The sequence below is a fragment of the Antechinus flavipes genome, chromosome 3 (assembly GCF_016432865.1).
Source record: "Antechinus flavipes isolate AdamAnt ecotype Samford, QLD, Australia chromosome 3, AdamAnt_v2, whole genome shotgun sequence".
NCBI classification, from domain to species: Eukaryota; Metazoa; Chordata; class Mammalia; order Dasyuromorphia; family Dasyuridae; genus Antechinus; species Antechinus flavipes.
The window spans coordinates 64,994,480-65,016,607 of NC_067400.1; the positions used below are offsets into that span (position 1 = coordinate 64,994,480).

The window sequence follows — 22,128 nt, forward strand, 5'->3', positions numbered from 1 at the left end:
GCTAGGACTACTCAGACAGAGTCCACATCAAGGCCAATTTAGTCAATCTTCTATGTTCTGTGTGGTTATGGTTAGAGAGGCTGCTTCCATAGTTTGTTAAAGGGGAAAGGAAGTTGTCTCAGGATCTGTATGGAATCTAAGAGAAAATGTTCTGATTATACTCAAATTATCCCACTTCATCTCCTTCTCCTTAGCCAGAAATATACTTAATCCATTTCATCTCTAGTTTTATTGGTGATTGACAATTATTCTTTTTTTTTTATTCATTTCTTCCCATCCTATTCTTCCCATTTTGGAGGAAGAAGGGCATGAATTTTTTCTTCACAATTTGCCTTTAGTGAATTGACCAACTGTATTGGACAACAGTTTGGAACTATGACCAAAGAGCAATAAAACTTTGTATGCCTTTTGATCCAGACTATTAGGTCTGTATTATGAATACATCAAAGAAAAAGGGAAAGAACCTCTATGTACAAAAATAATTATAGTGGCTCTTTTTGTGATGGAAGACAATTGGGATTTGAGGTGATATCTATCAATTGGGAAATGGTTGGACAAATCATGGCATATGATTGGGATGTAATACTACTTTGCTATAAAAAATGATGAGAGTTTTCAGAAAAACTTAGGAAGGCTGATAGGAAGAACTGATACAAAATAAGTAAGTAAAATCAGGACAACATTATGCATATTACCAGCAAGACCATTATGATGATCAACTGTGAAAGACTTAGCTACTCTAATCAATACAAAAATCCAAGATAGTTCCAAAGAACTGGAGAAAAAAAATGCCATAAACCTTTAGAGAGGTTCAAATATGAACTCTGAATGCAGATTGAAACACTTTTTTTCACTTACTTTCTTTGTGTGTGTGTGTGTGTGTGTGTGTGTGTGTGTGTGTGTGTATAACATGGCTACTATGGAATTGCTAATAAGCATGGTTTGATTTTGTTTGCATGATTGTTATTATTTTATTGCTTTTTCAATGGGTGGGGGACTAGCTTGAGGGAGGGAAGGAATTTGGAACTCAATTTTTAAAAAATGAATGTTAAAAAATAAACTGCAATTATAAAAATAATTTAGTAGACTAAATAACAGTTGAGTTCCCTTAAAACTCTAAAATTTGATAACCATCATGACTTATGACTCCTTAAATAGTTGGGAAGAGGAGTTAGTTGCTCTGATCAAGCCTTCAGAACTATCTCCAGTATAAAATTATACACTTGCCTGAAATTTCTTCAGTCTTCCAAAGCAGCTAGGGAAAATATATTTGTATAAAAATTCATGTCCTCATAAAAAGAGGGGATGAGGATTATATAACTAGGTAGTTAATAGCTGTAACTTGGGGAAAAATGCCAAATTCTTCTTATAGCCTTACTCCCAAGACTTGCTTCCTTAAAATCTTTTAGAAAAAAATTTTTTTTAATTTTATAATAACTTTTTATTGACAGAACCCATGCCAGGGTAATTTTTTTTTTTACAACATTATCCCTTGTACTTGCTTCTGTTCCGATTTTTCCCCTCCCTCCCTCCATCCCCTCCCCTAGATGGCAAGCAGTCCTATATATGTTAAATATGTTGCAGTATATCCTAGATACAATATATGTTTGAAGAACCGAACAGTTCTCTTGTTGCACAGTGGGAATTGGATTCAGAAGGTAAAAATAACCTGGGAAGAAAAACAAAAATGCAAATAATTCACATTCATTTCCCAGTGTTCTTTCTTTGGATGTAGCTGCTTCTGTCCATCATTTATCAATTGAAACTGAGTTAGATCTCTTTGTCAAAGAAATCCACTTTCATCAGAATACATCCTCAGACAGTATCATTGTTGAAGTGTATAATGATCTCCTGGTTCTGCTCATTTCACTTAGCATCAGTTCATGTAAGTCTCTCCAAGCCTCTCTGTATTCATCCTGCTGGTCATTTCTTACAGAACAATAATATTCCATAATGTTCATATACCACAATTTACCCAGCCATTCTCCAGTTGATGGGCATCCATTCAATTTCCAGTTTCTAGTCACTACAAACAGGGCTACCACAAACATTTTGGCACATACAGGTCCCTTTCCCTTCTTTAGTATTACTTTGGGATATAAGCCCAGAAGTAACACTGCTGGATCAAAGGGTATGCACAGTTTGATAACTTTTGGGGCATAATTCCAGATTGCTCTCCAGAATGGCTGGATTTTTTCACAACTCCACCAACAATGCATCCCCTCCAACATTCATCATTATTTTTTCCTGTCATTTTAGCCAATCTGACAGGTGTGTAGTGGTATCTCAGAGTTGTCTTAATTTGCATTTCTCTGATCAATAGTGATTTGGAACACTCTTTCATATGAGTGGTAATAGACTTCCTTAAAATCTAAACCCATTCCATTTTACTGACTATTTCCTCTAGTTCTTCACAAATTGATGTCCAGCAACTGATTCTACTCTCCTTGACAATGTTCCTTTAGAGATTTGAGCAAAATCATTCAGAACATTTTTCTTGAATGAATTGCACATAACTTTCTCCCTCCCCTGTTTTCTCACTTACTTTCACTCTTAAATAATTTACATATTTTAATATTATCATTTATTAATATATTCTGGCTTTGTGGTCCTTTCCAGAGCTATTTCTTAGAGCAAAAAATAAAAGAGGGAAAAATGAGTTCAACAAAACTAATAAACACAAGTCTGATACTTGAATGTATTTCATACTTGGGTTCCCTATCTCTTCAAAGAAGGTAGGGAAGTATGTTCTTATGTCTCTTCTTTGGAACCAAAATTGGTCATTATAACTTCATATAATTTCCATTTTTGGTGGTGGTTCTTTCAATTTTCATTGTTGTAGTCATTGTGCATATTGTTCTCTTGGTTCCACTAACTCACTTTGTATGACCATATATGAATCTTCTCATGCCCTCTTTTTTATATTTTTCAAATACTTAATCTTTTTTTTCAATTCCTTAACAATATTTGTGCATTTGCATTTGTAGGTGAGAAAGATTGAATTTCACACCTGTCAGAATAGAAAGGAGCTATTGGCTAGCCCAAAAGAGCAAAGAACTTACCATATACCCATCTACTGAACTTGATTGCTACTCTTTTGAGCCCTTCCACAATGTCTAACACTCATTTTATGTCTCTGACTCTTATTGCAACAAAGGAAGTGATGGACAAGTAAAAGAGACTTTTCCTAATAAAATTTATTTTTGGCAGAACAAGTCCAAGAGTGAGACTAGGAATCAGGATTATCTTTGCAAGTGGCTGACTAGAAGTCTATCTTCAAGTTTAATTTCTCTCTCCCATTTTCAGGTTTTTGATAGACACGATTGTTGTTTTTCAGGCTTTCAGTTATGTCAAACTTTTTTTGTGATCCGGTATGGGGTTTTCTTGCCAAAGATACTGGAATGCTCTGCCATTTTCTTCTTCAGTGGATTAAGATGTAAAGTAACTTACTGAGGATTACACAGGTAGTGTGTATCTGAGGCCAAATTTAAACTTCAGCACTCTTATCGACTGATTCATCTAGTTGTCTCCAATGATAATCAAGAGAATATATGAAAACAGACTGATTTATAAAATCTGATACTTCCCCTGGTCCTACTCCATACCCTCTTTCTGCTGTAGAATCACAATAGGTACCCTAAATGGGATCTAGGCTTTAAAATCTCAAGAAATCATGCTGTGAACAAAGGGAATTGAATAATAGGAGCTGTCCTATTAATATGGCAGCTGTAGAAGTCAGGAGAACCTGAATTCAAATCTGGCCTCAGACACTTAATATTTCCTAGGGGTGTGACCCTGCACTTAGCCCCAAATTCCTCAACAAAAAATAAAAAAAATATGGCAACTGCAACCCGAGAGTTCAAGATAATTGTAGAGGTAGACGTAATTGCTGTATCATCTGGTTGAAGTGGTATTCTTAAATAGGGTTCTCACTTTCTTTCCATTCCATATGGGGGAGACATGCATGGAAAAGGAGACGCTAACTCATTTAAGAGTGAAGTTTTGAAGATTATTGCGAGAAGGACAAAGGACAGTGAAAAACTCATAAAATCTGGACAAGAAAGATCTTCAAAGAGTGGTAGAGGTATTTCCAGAGGAGGAACCACGGACTGAGGGCTTGGTGTGCTGGGCTAAGAACTCTTTGCTGACCATACCATGGGCAGCCAAGATTTTGAGAAAGCTATATCGAAATTTATGTCCGATGAAGGCATAGATAATGGGGTTGAGGCAGCTATGGAGGAAGCCCAGTACCTCAGTGGCATTTATGGCCTGTTCAATTGCCTCCCTTCGTGGGCAAGTGTCCTCAATTAGGTGGGTCCTCAGGAGGGTGTCAGTGACCAGCACCAGATTGTAAGGCAGCCAGCAGAGTAAGAACACAAGCACTACGGCAAAGATGACCCTCATGGCCCGATGCTTCTGCCCCATGTGTGCCTCAAAAAGGGTGCGCATGGTGAAGCCGTAGCAGAAGAGCATGACCAGTAGGGGCAGGGCAAAGCCAAAGATCTGGGATAGCATCCTCAGTATCAGCCGCCCTTTATCAGTACTGTTGCCAAAGTTCTCATAACAGACAAAGCCATAATCTTTTATCTCTAGTTTCTCACGGAAGAGAACAATGGGCATGGACAGGAGCAAGGACATAACCCAGATGCCCATACAGATGAACTTTACCCAGTGGCGTTTCTGAGTCAAAGCACGGGTAGCATGGACTATGGCTAGGTAGCGGTCTATGCTGATGCAGGCCAGCAGCAGAATGCCACTGTAGAAGTTGACCTCCTTCAGAAGGGAAACGCACTTGCAAAGAAATGTGCCATAGATCCATCCTTGCACCTTGGAGGCAGCCCAGATGGGCAGTGACAGGGCAAAGAACAGGTCAGCCATAGCCAGGTTGAGCAGGTAGATATCTGTGACTGAACGGTTGAGCCGGTTGTAGAGGATGACAAGCATCACCAGTGAATTTCCCAGCAAACTTAGCAAGAACACGAGGATGTATATTATGATGACAAAGTACTTGTTGAGATTCCAGCCCACTGGGGGGCAGGGTGCTGCACCATCAGAATCAGGTGGCAGGTATGTACTGTATCCAGAAAAATTTGATTCATCATAAATCAAATCGAGTATTTCATCTGAGATAAGCTCAACCATATTCTAGACAGCCTGCAAAAGAGACCAGAATAATTTCATAATATAGTCATCCAATTCCGTTCCCTCCCTCCTTTCCACTCATAAAAGAATCCCATAGGAAATCCAGATAATTGTCTAAAATTACTCCTTCTGCATTTCAGGGGTTAGGCAATAATCTCCAAGATCCCATGATCTGGAAAATCCATGTAAAATTTTTTTAGCCCTCTCTTTGGGTCAGAAAATGTCTGAATTATTATATTAAAAAGAGAAAAAATATTGATATACATATATTTTTATGTATTTCTGAGTTTCTAAACTTTTTCTATGTTGTCTGCCAAGGAAAATCTCAACGTGAAATTGTATGCAAGAACATCTAACTTCAAATGTGCAAGATGAGAGGAGGTTCTAAGGCAAAGTTCCTTAACCTGAGGTCCCTCAACTTACTTTAAAAAATAATATTTAGATAACTGTATTTCAATAAAATTGGCTTCGTTTGTAATTTTATATATTTTTCTATGTTCTTATATGTAAAATTTAAAAAAAATATTATTCTGAAAAGTCCATTGGCTTTACCAGACTACCAAAGGGGGTCCCTGGTATTAAAAAAGGATTAAAACCTCAGCTCTAAGATAATAAACAATTTGTTCATCTAAATGAGTGTTGTCTCCTTCAAAGTAGTCACCTTGGAAGGCTATTCACTTATTCCTAAGTAGCTTAAACAACAGGGAATGGCTTGTGAATGATATTTAGAGCTTATAGCACATTCTTTTTTAGGGGGGAAAGTAGGAGAGGAAGAAGGGATAAAAACAACAATAAAACTAAACAAGATAAGACACATTTAACATGGTGTCTGGAACATAATATGCATTTAATAGATGCTTATTGACTGTTGCTTAAAGTAATGAAATCATTATTGTTATTTTTGTGGGTATGACTATAAAATTAGACCCACTTCCTTTTTTAAAAGTTAAATTTTTGAAGTCAGGAGGACCTGAGTTTAAATCTGACCTCAAATACTTAACACTTCCTGAACCTGGGCAACTTAACCCCAATTGCCTCAGAAAAAAAAAAAAAAAGTTATTTTTTTCTTATTTAATATTTTGTTTATCTCAATTACATGTAAAACAATTTTAATATTCTTTATTTTTAAATGTTGAGTTCCAATTTTTTCCCTTCCTTCCCCTTCCTCAATTGAGAAGGCAAGCAATTTGATGTAGATTTTACATTTATAAACATGCAAAACCCATGTGAGTCAATCTGTGAAAGAAAACACAGACCAAAAAAATCTCCAAGGAAAAAAAAAAGAAAAAAGTATCTTTGATCTGAATTTAGGCTCTACTAGTTCTTTCTCTGGAGCTGGATAGCACCTTTCATTATAAGGCTTACAGAATTGATTTGGATTATTGTATTGCTAAGAATAATTAAGTAATTTATAGTAGATCATCATGTACTATATTCCGGTTCTGCTCATTTCTTTTTGTATCAGTTCATATAATTCTTTCCATGTTTTTCTGAGATAATCCTGCTCATCATTTCTTAAAGCACAATAGTATTCTATTACAATTATATATAACTTGTTCAGTCATCCTCCAATTTATGGGTCTCCCCTCAATTTCCAATTCTTGCCTTCAGAGAAGTGTTGCTATTAATATATTTGTACACACAGGTCTTTTTCCTTTAAAAAAATCTTTTTAGGAGTAGTGATATTGCTAGGTCAGTGAGTATGCATGATTTTATAGTCCTTTAGGCATAGTTCCAAATTGCTGTACAAGAATGGTTGAATCAGTTCACAACTTCACCAATAGTACATTAATGTTTAATTTTCCCACATCTCTTCCAACATTTGTCATTTTCCTTTTTTGTCATACTAGCCATTTTGGTAAGTGTGAGATAGTAAACTAAAGTTGTTTTAATTTACACTTTTCTCATCAAAAGTGATTTAGAGCATTTAAAAACATTACTATAAACAACTTTGATTACTTTATCAAAGTATCTTATCCTATCTCTCATTTTCCCCTTTTCCCAGTGCATTCTTCTTTCTCATGCCCTAATTTTATTTAAAAAAGATCATCCCTTATATTTATTTTTATGTTTATGTTTTTGTTTATTTTTTAAAATACCATCCTTTAAATATATCCCCTTATATCATCCCTTTAAATATCAATCCCTTATCCTTCACACCTGTGCCCTCTATGTATATTCCTTTTAACTGCCCTAATAACAAGAGAGTTTTTATGAGTTACAAGTCTCATCTTCCCATGTATAAATATAAACAATTTAACTTTATCAAATCACTTATTATTTCTCTTTCTTGTTTACCATTTATGCTTTTTTTTTTTTTTGCATTTTGTACTTGAAAATCAAATTTTCTACTCAGTTTTTGTCTTTTCATCACAAATACTTGAAAGTCCTCTATTTCATTGAACATCTATGACGACCGTGCTAGCACCCAGGATACCTCAGAATCAGCTGAAGTCAGGATAAGCAAAAGTCCTCAGTCTTTATTCTTGGTCCTTAGACGCAGGATTGAACAGGATAGAAGCAGAATCTCCGCGACCACTTTCTCCCTCCTCTACTGCCAAGAGAGTGACTCTGGCTAGTCTTACTCTACCCCCTAGTACCCCCTCCATCCTCTGTATATACCAATCATTGAGTCAGTACAGATAGTGGAAAGGACCATTTTCCAAGCATATGCCCATAGAGTATTGTCCAATCGGTAGTTAGCCTTAACTATCTCAGTGCATCGACTCAGTAGTTTCAGTCCTCTACAAATATCCATTCCCCATTTTTTCCTCCCCCCAAAGCAGTGTATTCAGTTTTTCTGGTTGGGTGGTACTTATAATCCTAGCTATTTTACCCTCCAGAATATTATATTTCAAGTTCCAGTCCTTTAATGTAGAAGAGGCTAAATATTATGTTATCCTCATTGTAGCTCCATGATATTTGAATTGTTTCTTTTTTGGCTACTTGCAATATTTTCTCCTTGATCTAGGAGGTCTGAAATTTGGCTACAATATTCCTGGGAGTTTTCATTTTGGGATTTCTTTCAAGAGATGACCAGTGAATTGTCTCAATTTCTATTTTAGAATCTCTGGTTCTAGAATATCAGGATAATTTTCCTTGATAATTTCTTGAAAGATGATGTCTAGATCTTTTTTTGATCAAGATTTTCTCGTAGTCCAATAATTTTTAAATTGTCTCTTCTGAATCTATTTTCCAGGTCAGTTGTTTTTCCAGAAATATTTCACACTTTCCTCTATTTTTTCTTTCTTTTGGTTTTGTTGCATTGTTTCTTGATTTCTCATAAAGTCATTAGCTTCCATTTGTTCAATTCTAATTTTTAGGGAATTATTTTCTTCAGTGAGATTTTGTAGTTTTTTTTCCACTTGGCCTAATCTGGCACTTGGGATTAAGTGATTTGCCTAGGGTCACACAGCTAGGAAGTGCCAAGTGTCTGAGACCAGATCCGAACTCAGGTCCTCCGACTTTAGGGCTGATACTCTATACACTGCACCATCTAGTTGCCCCCTAATCTACTTTTTAAAAAATTTCCTTCAGTGAATTTTTGTGCTTCTTTTTTCTATTTGACAAATTCTGCTTTTTAAGGCATTCTTCCCCTCATTATCTTTTTATTTGACTTTATGTATTTGGTAAAATATTTATTTTTAAGGTGTTTTTTCCATAATTTTTTTTGTGTCTCCTTTACTAAGTTGTTGACTTGTTTATCATAATTTTTTTTTGGCATCACTATTATTTACCTTCCTATTTTTTCTCTCCTCTCCTACTTGACTTTCAAAATTCTTTTTGACTTTTTTCATGACCTCAGACCAATTTATGTTTTTCTTGGAGGCTTTGGATATAAGAACTTTGATTTAGTTGTTTTCTACTCTGTGTGTTTTGATTTTTTTTCTTACCATAGCAACTTTCTATGATCAGATGCTGTATGCTCATTTTCCAGCCTATTTTTTGACTTTTAACTCATTGTTAAAATAAGGTTCTGTTTCCAGGCTGGAGACATGCTGTTCCAAGCTTTAGCAGTTTTGAGCAGCTATTTTCAGATTCTTCTAGGGACTTGTAAGTTTTCAATTCTTCCAAAATGGTATGATCTAAGGAAAAGTTTGTTTACTACTGTCAATATCAAAACTATTTCATCCCATTCTTTTATGAGTTCTTCTACTCATTTTATGGCATTATTTTATCTGTTATAAATCTGAATATATCTTCATGGCATTATTTAAAGATATTTGGAGGAGTTTGGGGAAAGCTCAAAAAAATCAGTGCCTTTTCTTTATCATCTTGGCTCAGTTCCGTCCCCTCCTCCTCTCCATAATAAGATCTTAATAAATATTTGTTAACTTGTTGACTGATGAAGTATATTTTATGAGTATTTTAAAAATATTTTTCCATGAGGAACCTGAAAATCAAAGTGGTCAAGTGAATCCCTCAACCATGGTAAAAAGCCAGAAAATGGTAGAGGTGGCCTGTGAACCCAAATCTCTGCAGATAAATTAGATTATATTATCTTTTTGGTCCTCAATTGGGGCTCCGGTGACTCTCAGCTCTGTACATTGGGAAAGAAGGAGCAATTGAGGAGAAAAGGGATACAAATCAGCTGAATGAATTTGGAAGCTTTAATTCTGAACAAATTTCCCCTATTACTTTGGGGATAAAATCCAGACTGTGTATTGTTGGTATTCAAGACCCTCCCTGTATACGCAATATGGCTTCACTCCACATCTTTGCTTTGATCTCTCATCATTCTTCTGCTAAAATATTCTACTCCAACCAGATTGCTCTACTCTCTATCACCTGAATATGTCTTCTGATTCATACTGTTTCTCCCACCCCTACCTAAAAAGCCACATTTTCCAACACTTCAGGAAAACAACATAATTACATAACATGATTATGGCAGTATTCTAAATAAGGAACAATTGAGGACTATCATAAACTGATGAAGAATGAAATGAGCAGAGTCAGGAAAATAATTTATATAAATGACAATAAAATTGTAAAAACAAGCAACCTTCAGAAATTATAAAATCAATACAATGACCATTCACGAATCCAGAGGATGAATATGCTATTCATTACAGAATAGTGATGGAATTAATGTATAGAATGATACCCTAGTCATGAATACACATATATTTTGAATTTTATATTTTTTGTATTTTTAGAAAATACATTTTGCTTGCCATGAATATTTGACATAGGAAATTTCTTTTCCTTTTTTTTATAGGGTAAGGGTAGGAGGGAGAGAAAATGGATTTCTGATAATTTTTTTAAAATAGAGAGGAGTATATTTGGGGTGTTAAATATATGATGTATTTCTTATAGTTTCAGATGAGGTCACTGTATGATTACTTTGTTATGAGTACTCTCATGAACTGAGAGTAATATTTAAAAGCTTTGTAATGTGAAAAATAAAAAACTGCATATATATGTGTTTGTGTGTGCATGTATACATACATAATGTATATACACACATTTATGCATATGTATATATACATATAGTATATTTGTGTGTATATATGTATATATATAGAATTTATTTGGAGTTGAATATATATATATATATGGAAAAATTAAAGTTAGGATGTATACATACACACACACATATATATATACTTCAATTAAAGTACATTATATATTTCTACATATACATACACACATACATATATTATATATATGGAATTGAAGTTAGGATGTATGTGTATATAGACACATCCTAACTTCAATTTAAGAACTAGCTTTTGCTCTATTTTCTTCCTGAAATCTTTTTAAAAAGCTATCATGGGCAGACAGCCAGGAGTCCTGAGTTCTAAGCACTATTCTACAATTAACTAAATTTGTGACTTTAGCAATTTACTTAACATCTCTATAACTCAATTTCCACATCTATAAAATGATAGGGTTGAACTAGATGGTTTTTAGACCCTTTCTGCCTAAATTATACTAAGATTTTAAGGTCCAGCTTGTCTCCACATCTCCTCCATGAAGACTTCTCTGGGTCTTTAAAACCTGAAGTGTCATATCCCAAATATTTTGACCCCATCTACCAGTTGGGTGCCCATTCAAATAGACCCCATAGTGCAATCTTTATACCAAGAAGCATCATGGTGTAGTAGAAAAATGAAATGATCTGGGAATCAGTGGAGCTGTTTTTGAACCCTGTTTTCCTTCCCTATGAGATCTTATACAAATCAAGCAAGCTTCAATTTCCTCAATTATTAAAAAAAAAAAACATGAGACCCACAGGATTTACTGCTGAGAGGTGCTTTCAGGTTTTAATTAAACTCTCTCATTTTAATAAGGAAACTGAGGCTCAGAAACATGAAAGGATTTGCTCAAGGTCCCACAATTCCTTTGTGGCAGGATCTCCTAACTTGCCATTCAGTACTACTTCAATAACATCATTTAGACAGATAATTAATACTGTCTATATCTAGCTAGAGTTTTCAAGATTTATTACTTCCTTGGTATGGGTACTCCTAGTGATACAGATTGCAGCTCCTCCACATTTTATGAGTTTTCATATTTGAATTTTTTTTGCACAGAAGTCAACCTTTTAGAGATGAACCTCTGTAAATTTAAGTAGGGTGGTCTTTGGATGATCCATATGTCCATCACCCAGGTCTGTATCCAAAGCTCTTCCAGCTTGATAAAATTGAAAGGAGCAGGGAAGGGAACAAGCATTTAAGTGCCTCTTATGTGCCTGGATAAGCATATATACAAACTACCACATTTGGTCATCACAACAACCTTGAAAAGTGTTACTATGTCAATTTTACCGTTGAGGACCCCAATACAAACAGAGGTTAAATGACACTGCTAGGATCTAAGGTTGAATCTGAACTCAGGTCTTCCTGCCTCAGAACTACTTTAGAGCAAGAGTGAGACCTGTGATAGCTTGTACTTGACTGACATAGCCTTCCAGAACTCAAGGTCACTTTCATGTCATGATGAGGCACTGGAGTAGTATATTAAGGGAAGATCCATGTGTGTGCATATGTAGAAGAATTTTAGGCTGGAAGGGATCTCCAAGACCATCTGATCTAACTCAGATCTGGACAGAAAACTCCTCTACATCATTCAGTGATCATTCTACATCAACTATTATGTACCAGGTAGCATACTAATTCCTAGGGCTATAAAGACAAAAACCAAAACAATTGCTGACTCAAGAAATTTTCATTCTAGGATGGGACTTCTTAACCTTTGGGGGTCATAACCCTCTTTGGCAGTGTTTGGTTAAACTAATGGACTCTTTCTTGGAATAATAAATTTAAACGCATATATAGAGCAAATATTATAAGGGAAACCAATTATGTTAGGATCTAATCATCGAAATATATATATTTAAAGGTTCATGTACTCTGAGTTAAGAATCCCTAGTCTGAGAATTTGTGGAAATCAAGATTTTGTTTGAAGAGCTCAGAACTGCTCATATACATATGCATGTATGTATATATGTGTGTTAGAGTGAGAAATTGCTGGCAAAAGGCAAACAGAAGTAGATGAGTGGGAATGACTACTGGCAGCTACCAATTATGCTTCAATTGTGTTTAATTTTGGGATATAATCCTTTTTCTATTGTTCATGAAATATCTTGGCAGAAATTAATTGAGGGGAGGGAAAGAGAAGAGAAGGAATATGGACTGAGGGCTAGCATTGTGAGGAGTGAATCTATCTATAGAAGAGAGTGAGGGCGTTTCTGGGAGCTTGGAGTCTTAGTGTTTGTGTGAATGACTCAGAATGTGGGGAGAAGCAGAGTGGGTTCTGAGAATAATTGTGTGTGGAGGCTGAGATAGGTAGGTGCCCAGTAGGCACTCAGAGATTCAATGTGAGAATGAGTGTTAGAATGAGGGAGGAGGCTGGTGCATTGAACCCTCAACCAAGAGGAACTGCACGTGGGAGGTTTAGTTCTAATGATCCTTCTCTCTCTTTCTCTTTTTTTGTAGCAATACCAGTATTATGAAATAATCATGAGAGGGTCATTAAGCATCTAAAGCCTTGTACCACAGATCAGAATTGACATTTTCCAAGTTCCCCATATGTTTCTCTCCCCTCTTCCCCACCTACACTTTTCTTTCCCTACCCCATTCTCCTGGAAAAAGAGCAGCAGGAAGAGGGTTGGTAGTGTGGGTGGCTCCTATGCAGACTCAGAACCAAGAAGCTGGGTAAGCCCTACTAGGTTTGGGAACTATATCTATATTCTCCTGACTAGACTCCCATTCTCTGCAGCCTTCTCCCTCTAGAGATGCTTCTGCCTTATATCTTCTCCTTACTGGTGAATCTCTAGCCCAGACCTTTATTTCATGGGGAATCCCAGCCATACTTTTAACTTCCTCTCCCCCATATTTCCTATAGTTTCTGTCCAATACCCCCTTGCCCAGCTTCCTTTTATGCGTTGTTTATCCCCTTTAGGGTGAGGGTGGAAGCTGGAAGCTGGTAAAGAATGTAAGCTTCTTGAAGATATAGACTGGCTTATTTGCTTATAATTGAATCTATAGCTCTCAGCAGAATACCTGACACATATGCTAAGAAGTGCACTACTATCAGTCCATCTATTTCTCTATTATCTATCTATCATTTATCTACCTTCTATCTTTTCTCTTTTCTTCTTTTTTCTTCCTCTTTCTGTCTGTCTCTGTGTCTTTATCTCTATCTCTCACTCTCTCTCTCTGCTTATGTCTCTGTATCTCTGTTTCTTTCTATGTCTCTCTCTCATATTTCTCTCTTTCTAGCTATATGTTCATTTTTTTGTTTCTTCATCTACCAATCTGTCTGTCCTTCTGTCTATCTATCCACTTGTTCAGGGTTTGAAGATCTAAGATAAAGAAAGGTCTCTAGACCTTTGGGGGTAAGGGCAAAAAGCAGAGGAACCAAAGAGAGGAAAATTTCAAGGCTTACCAGCCAGATGGTTTTCCAGTTTGTGCCAGCTTCTGAAAGGAGGTATGACCAGTGAAAGGGTGGAGGTACTAGAAAATCATAAGAAGGAGGTGCCTGGCAGATGAAGCTGTTCAACCAGAAGTGGATTTCCCAGAGAGGGCAGGATATTTTTAATAGCTTATTTGAATTAATAGCCAGAGTAGCTTACCCCAGAAAACTTCAGTTTCCTCTTTCTCAAAATTTCTCCATTTACCCTCTATCCTGCACCCTTCTGGTTGCCTCATTCCCCCAAATCTGAGGATAAACAGCTTATCTGCCACCTGTCTCCCTCAATCCAGCTTTCCTACAATTCTCTTTGTTTTCGCTTTTAAATCTATTGCTGGGAGCCAATATTTCATAAAGATAGCCAAGATAAGGCTGGAATATCTGTTAAGTCTAGATGTTGGCCTTTGTAAAGATATCTTTTTTAGCTTCAATCTCTGCTCCAAGAGACCCCTGAGATCCATGTTCCATTTTAAAGGCCTTTTAAATGACCCATTCTGGAGTTATTAGTGAGTCTTTCTGCTTCATAAAGAACCTTATTCACCAATCATTTGCTCTGAACTTGTACCCCTCTTAGGTCCTGGTAACATCTTTCAAGTTACATCAGTATTGGTTCTGAAAAATATGGCACCACAGCAATTTACCAGCCCTATTTCATTTAATAAAAAAGAGAAATTATAAGCCTAACAAGTTAAGAACATAATAATATTTTGTACACTTGATCAAATGTTATTGGCTATGCCTTCTATTGTGTTAAAAATCATCACAGCAGAAAGAATAAAAACAAGTTTAGCCATATGAGTTGCTCCTCAACATTTTTTTCCTTTCCTTATGATTTCTATATTTCTAGGTTCAGAGAAACACCAGAGACTATTTGCAGTAAAACCATTTAGAATTCTCCTCCAAAAACAGAATCCAGGGTCATATGCTGTGTTTGGGGTAGGGGTTCTCAAATTCTGGGGTTTCAAGACCACTTTATTTACATTCTTAAAAACTGAAGACCCCAAAACAACTTTTATTTATGTGGATTATATCTATTGTTACTTACCATATAAGAATTTAAAACATCTTAATATTATTGTGAAAATAGATCTAAACTCAAGGACTTCCTGAAAAGGTCTCAAGGGCCCTTTGGGGTCCTTTATCACACTTTGAAATATTAATTGTTATATTGAGGTATGCTAAATTTTCAGCTTTGCCTTTCCGCCTCTGTATTTATCTCACCAGGACTGAAAGAAGTAGATTTGGGTCAGCTGATATTTCAAAAAGCTGAGGCTTTTTAAAATATATAATCAGCTTATAACTATGCTAACCTTCCATGCCTTCCCACCACAGGGATAAAAATTAGTGAGACTCACCCTTTCCATTTCCATACAGACATCTTTTTTCTTCCAAGGATGCCTTTGGTTTTCATTTTGATCCAATTTCACTTGTTTAAAAAAGTTTGGCAGAGGTGAAAAGAGAGTACCATTCCTTCCAATAGTCCCTTAGATTATAAGGGATGACTCTATCTACATTTGTAGTACAGAGCCACAGGACATTAACCTTCTCAGTGGTTCTACTTTCTGCTTTCCCTTGGGGTTACTGTAGGATTTCCTTTGATTTCTAAGCAGAACAAACCCTCTATTTGACGTCTTCTGTAAATCAGTAGTGTTTAGGAAAAATAGATTGTATTTGTAAAACTGGAAAGGGTCTTAGAGTCTATCTGATATCATTGTAGAAAGGTGCAAAGTAGGTTTCAAAAAATTGATGTTAGTGTCCCAAAGCCACATGCTAACTGTTAGCATTGAGAGTTACATTCAGGTCTTCTGACTAGAAATCCAGTATGCAACTGGGCATTTTCTTACTATTTTAAGTATAAAGCAAAAAGAGAAAAGCTAATTTTGGGCAAATGTCAACAAGCATTTTCTAAAGGAAGTGTTTCAGAATAAGGGTAGCATTGCGGTCTTGATTTCTTGTAATTTTTCAGATCAAGTTACTTTTTTTGGCTGAATTCTCAGTTTAGCTGAGAGCTGAAGAATGGCTCTTCCCCAAGACAAAGGGATGACAGAATGATCGGGGGACGTTTTTCATCTGAAAGAGTTTCTCTTTTTTGGGGAAACCTTCTCTCCTCACTTCCCAGAAGACCCTAATGAAAGCCCCTACTTACCTGTTGCTGCCACCACCTCTGAAGTGAGTCAGGATCCAAAAGCTGAATGTGCTGTTAGACAGGAAGAAATGTGAAGTGGCTGTTAGGGAGAAACTTACGAAACTGGGTTAAGGAGGGGAAATGCAGGAGGCCCTAAGTCAATCAACCAGCGAGTCAGAGAGACTATTAACTTGTGGAGACATCTGGATCTGATGTCGAGAAGACCTGAGTTTTAATCCTATCTTAGATACTTACAAGCTGTGGGACCCACCAAAAGAAAATAAGCTTCTTTAGTATAAAGGTTTTTTCTTATATTTCTGTAACTCCAGTGCCTAACCACTGTACCTGGTACACAGAAAGCACTTAAAGGGCATCCTGGATGGTGAAGGGGATTGAAACTATATCTTGATGGGTTCCTTTTCCCCGTATAGCTTCAATCTAGCAGCATAGAACAGACTGAGATTTTGTCTCTGATTTTTTTTTTTTGGTAATAATAGCTAGCTTTTAAATGGAACAGTGGATAAAGAATTGAGTTAGGACCCTGTTTCAAGCATTTTCCTAGCTGTGTGATCCTGGACAAGTGCCTTCATTACTTTATTTCCTCATCTGGAAAATGGGAATAATAATAGCACCTACCTCATAGGATTGTGCTAAAACCAGTGGAGCCAATTGTTAAGCCAATGTTCAGTTGGTCATTTATATCTCAGAAATTGACAAATGTTGCAAATGGGACTCAATTTACTTTTTAATTTTTTGTTTAGACTTAAGAAAACAACTGAGAAAATGTTAACAATGAAGATTAAACTTAAAAGTAAATTGTGCCTTTTTGAAGATATGGTTTTTAAACATTTCCCATCATACTCCTGTCTGTAGATTTGGTTGTGAGGATCATAAGAAGTATGTAAAGGGTTCTGAAAATTTTAAAGAGCTATATGACTATAATGATGATGATTATAAATTAGTTAGTATTATGATAAGAAATCAAATAGAAGGATCTCTATTTGATCTTTAATACTACACTGAAGCCATGGGGGAAGAATCCAGGTGGAAAGGGATCTACCAAACCATGGTTACAAATCTCCTCACCAACCAGGTCATCCTTGGAATGCCCTCATTTCTCAAAAAGTTGAAAATACTATGCTTTGATCTACATTCAGTCTCTACAGTTCTCTTTCTGAATGCAGATGGCATTTTCCATCCCAACTGCATTGAAATTGTCTTGGATCATTGCATTGCTAAGAAGAACTGAGTCCATCACAGTTGATCATCACATGATCTTGCTGTTACTGTGTACAATGTTCTCCTGGTTTTTTTTTTTTTTAATTTTTTTTGGCTGAGGCAATTGGGGTTAAGTGACTTGCCCAGGGTCACACAGCTAGGAAGTGTTAAGGGTCTGGGGCCAGATTTGAAATCAGGTCTTCCTGACTTCAGAGCTGGTGCTCTATCCACTGCACCATCTAGCTGTCCCTGTTCTCCTAATTCTCATTTCACTCAATGTCAGTTCATGTAAGCAACTGATGGCTTTCTAAACCTAGCTAGTTTTTAATACCTCTCAAACAATGTAGTTTGAAGTGATGAACCACTTATATTTTCTTAGTTCCTAAGCCCTGTATTAGAAACCAGATGCTATAGAATTTCTAATTCAATCATTAAGAAACTATTTATTAAATGATGGCTGCATACTGGGGACACAAAGAAACACAAAAACGATCCCTCCTCTAGGAGAACTTGCATTCTAACTGGGGAGATGACATATGCTTTACTAAGGACAATGTAGGACACATGGAATAGATGGACAGTAACCTTAGATAGAAGGGTACTAAGCAACTGGAGGAATCAGAAAAGGCCTCTTTGCAAGATAGCCCTTGAGCTGAGTCTTTAAAAAAGCCAGGGATTCTAGGAAACTGAGATTAGAAGGAAATATATTCCAGGCATGAAGCACAACTTCTTCAAAGACATGGAGATAGACAATGATAATTAGCAACTAGCCAGTATTGCTGAACTACAAAGTGCATAGAAGGGGGTGATATATAAGAAGCCTGGAGATCTAAGGGAAGGGCAAAGATGTGAAGAGTTTTAAATTCTAAACAAAAGAATTTATATTTAATTCTAGAGGTACCACAGGAATAGAAAACTATATGTCTTTGTCTGACTCGTAATTTTCCACATGCCTTGGAATAAGTGACAACAACTTCTTTTCTTTACCATATCTAAGCCCTCCTAAGTTTAAAAAGAACTATTTGTTTATAAAGATAGATTATAGATATGTACACATATCCATGGCCTATTCTCATAGCTTTTTATAAGATTTGCAGGGAGAAGAACCAAAACACATATGGTTCAGGGCAAATCCCTATTCTCAGTTTAGGTATTAGTTAAAAAAAACAGGGAGACCTTTCTCTTAAGACATAGTGTTAATGCTCACAACCTTTGCTCTCTTTAATCCCTAAGAGAAAATTTGGAAGTAGGGATGTCTTGCCAACAGTTTAAATTCCATTTTGGTCAAGAATTTATGGATTTAGGGCATTTACTCATAAGAAAAGAAAGGAGTGGAAAAGATTTCCTACCCATGGGGCAATGTTTTCTTTCACGCCTACAATAATTGGGAAGGTTCAATGGAAAAAAGGAAACCATGGGATAAGCTCTACAAGTTAGTGGCAGAAAGTGGGCAGTGCCTAGAATGGATACCTTGGAAGATTTAATTATATAAAGAATATAGAAGAAAGTGAGAGACCAGATGATTAGAGTGTCATGAATCAGAAAATAAGGATCCAGAATAAACAGAAAAAAAAAGGAAGGGAGAATTTACTAGACTAAATGAAAAGAAAAAAGCTGCATACATATAAGCATATACATGTACATGGATATGTCTGTCTGTCTGTCTATCTATCTATCTATCTATCTGTCTATCTACTTATCTATCTCCAAATAAAAGCAAGAGAAAGGGTAATTAACAAACAAAACCCTAAAGGGAAAAAGATAACAGAAAAGAAAAGGGAATCAGGGGTGAGAGGAAAAGAGTCAGTAGGAATAGAATCACCTTAAAAAAGATCAAGGTAGGGGTAGCTAGGTGGCACAGTAAATAGAACACCATCCCTGAAGTCAGGAGGACCTGGGTTCAAGTCTGGTCAAAGTCACTTAACACTTCCTAGCTGTTTGACCCTGGGCAAATCACTTAAACTCAATTGCCTGAGCCAAAAAAAAGGAAAAGAAAAGAAAAAAAAAAAAGAAAGAAGAAAGATGAAAGTAATTAAAGAAACATTATACTGTGTTTATAGCAGAAGAGGGGAAACAAATCATAACTTTAAAAAACCTGTAACTTTAGAGATAGAGGAAAATATAAACTTATAGCTTTAAACATGAATGGATTAAACAATCCAATGAAATTAAAAAGAACTATAGATTGAATAAGAAAACAAAACCCTATAATGTGTTGCTTAAAAGAAACACTTTTAAAAATAAGGATATACAAAACATAGAAAATGATTATGCATTAAGTGAATCCAAAAATCAGGAGTTACCATTTTTCTTCATACAAATCAAAAACAAATTAAAAAAAAATAAACAAGGAAATTACTCTGTACTGAAAGGAAACTTTGACAGCAAATCAATATTAGTAATAAACTTATATATTCAAATGCCTTAGCATCCAAATCCATAAAAGAAACATTATTTCATCTTCAGGAAAACATTATTTAATCTATCAGGAAGACATAACACAATGGTGATAGGAGACTTCAATATCCCTTTGTCAGTTTTGCATAAGTCTAACAGAAAGATAAATAAAGGGAAAATATGGAACTGGAAAAGCTTCTGGTGATACTAGAGTTAAAAGACATATAGAATCTTTTAGATGGGACAGCAAAATAATATACATATTTCTCTGTACCACATGAAATACTTCCCCTCAACCTTGTTTCTGCAATTTTTATTTTAACTTTCTTTCATTAATTAGCATTTTCCAGTTACATGTAAAAATAATTTTGAAAATTCACCATTGTAAGATTTTTGAACTTCAAATTTTCCTCCCTCCCTTCCCTCTTTCCTCTTCAAGACAGCAAACAATCTAATATATATTATACATGCACAATCATGTTTAACATATTTCCACATTAGTAATGTTTTGAAATAAGACTCAAAACAAAAGGGAAAAACTATGAGAAAGAAAACCAAAGCCAAACCAAAACAAAAAAAGTGAAACTAGTATGCAATTCAGATCTGCATTCAGATTTCATAGTTCTTTCTCTGGAACCACATGAAACTTTTACAGAAATTGGCCTTGTATTGGGGCAGAGAGATATTGCAAACAAATGTAAAAAAAATAATTAATACATCTTTTATAGACCATAATGCAATAAGAAAAGAAATTGGTTTGGCACCACAAACTAAAGATACAGTCAAATGGCAATATCAATGAAATCTTAAATAATGAGTGGGCCAAAGAATAATTGTAGAAATAATTAATAATTATATAAAATAAAAATGATAATGATGAAACAACATATTCAAATTTTAGTAATGCAGCCAAAGCAGTCCCCAAGGGGGAAATGATACCTTTACAACTGTACATTAACAAAACAGAAAAAGAAAATATTAATTAACTCCATACAATTTTTTAAAAAATTAGTGAGTTACCAAATAAACAAAACTAAAATAAGCACAAAAGAGGAGATATTAATCTGAGGGAAATGGATAAAGTAGAAACAACTCCCTCCATAAGAAATGGTAGATACAATTAAAAACTTCTTTAAAAAAAACTAATAAAATTGGTACACCCTTAGCTAACCTGACTAAAAAGAAGAGAGCAGAAAATCAAATCAATAAAATGGCAAATGAATAAAGTAGAATCACAGCAAAATCTGAAGAAATGAAAAGAATAACCAGAGCCTATTGTGTATAATTATATGCTAACAAAACTGAGAGCACAAAAAAAGTGGAGGAATACATTAAAAATATTAAATCTCAGGACAGCTAGGTGGCACCATGGATAGAGTACTGGCCCTGAAGTCAAAAGGACCTGAGTTCAAATCCAGATTGAGATACTTAACAATTATTAGCTATGTGACCCTAAGCAAGTCACTTAACCCCAATTGACTCACCATAAAAAAAAAATTAAATTCAATATTTAAACTATCAGAAGACTAGCTAAAGATTTTAAATAATTCGATTTAAGAAAAGAAAATAGATCTAGTTGTAAAGCAATGACCACAGAAAAAGCCCCTCATCTGATGGATTCACAAGAGAATTCTACAAAAATTTTAAGGATCATTTAGTACCCACACTTCACAAATTCTAAAAATTTTAGAAAGAAGAATCCTGCCATATTCATTATTTTGAGACAAATATAGTCCTTATGCCTAAACCAACAAAAGATGGAAAGAAAACTGTAGGGCTCTATCATTATTGAATATTTACTCAAAATTTTTTTTAAAGAAAATCCCATTGAATTGCAGTGATTTATTCAAGAAACCATTCATTCAGTTCACATGGTTCAATATTGTGAAAATAATCAATATAACTAATCATATTGAAAACCAAAACATCCAAAACCACACGATCATCTTGAGAGATATAGAAAAAGCCCTTGACAAAATACAATACTGTTTCATGCTAAAAATCCTATAAAATATAGTCATAGATGGACTTTTTTTTTAAGTCTCAAAAAAAGGAAAGAAAATAAAAGCATTTCTAAAATTAATAACAAAGCATTATATACAATGGGGATATACTAGAACCTTTTCTAGTAAATACAGGAGCAAAGTAAGGATGCTTACTCTCCCCATTATTATTTAATATAGTTTTTGAAACGCTAGCAATAGCAATAAGACAAGATAAAGGAATTAAAGGAATTAAGACAGATAAAGAGGAACTAATACTATCCTCGTTTGCTGTTGATAGGATGGTAAACTTGAAAAACCCCATAGAATCAGCAAAAATACTAA

General features: G+C 35.2%; 1 protein-coding gene across 1 annotated transcript; it reads right to left on the reverse strand.

Annotated features, from left to right (window-relative positions):
* Positions 1–1,495: 1,495 nt before the first annotated feature.
* Positions 1,496–5,142, reverse strand: LOC127557757 (C-X-C chemokine receptor type 2-like). Its single transcript, XM_051991051.1, has one exon. It carries the CDS (start codon positions 5,140–5,142, stop codon positions 4,069–4,071), a length of 1,074 nt encoding a protein of 357 aa, XP_051847011.1. The 3' UTR covers positions 1,496–4,068.
* Positions 5,143–22,128: the final 16,986 nt, after the last annotated feature.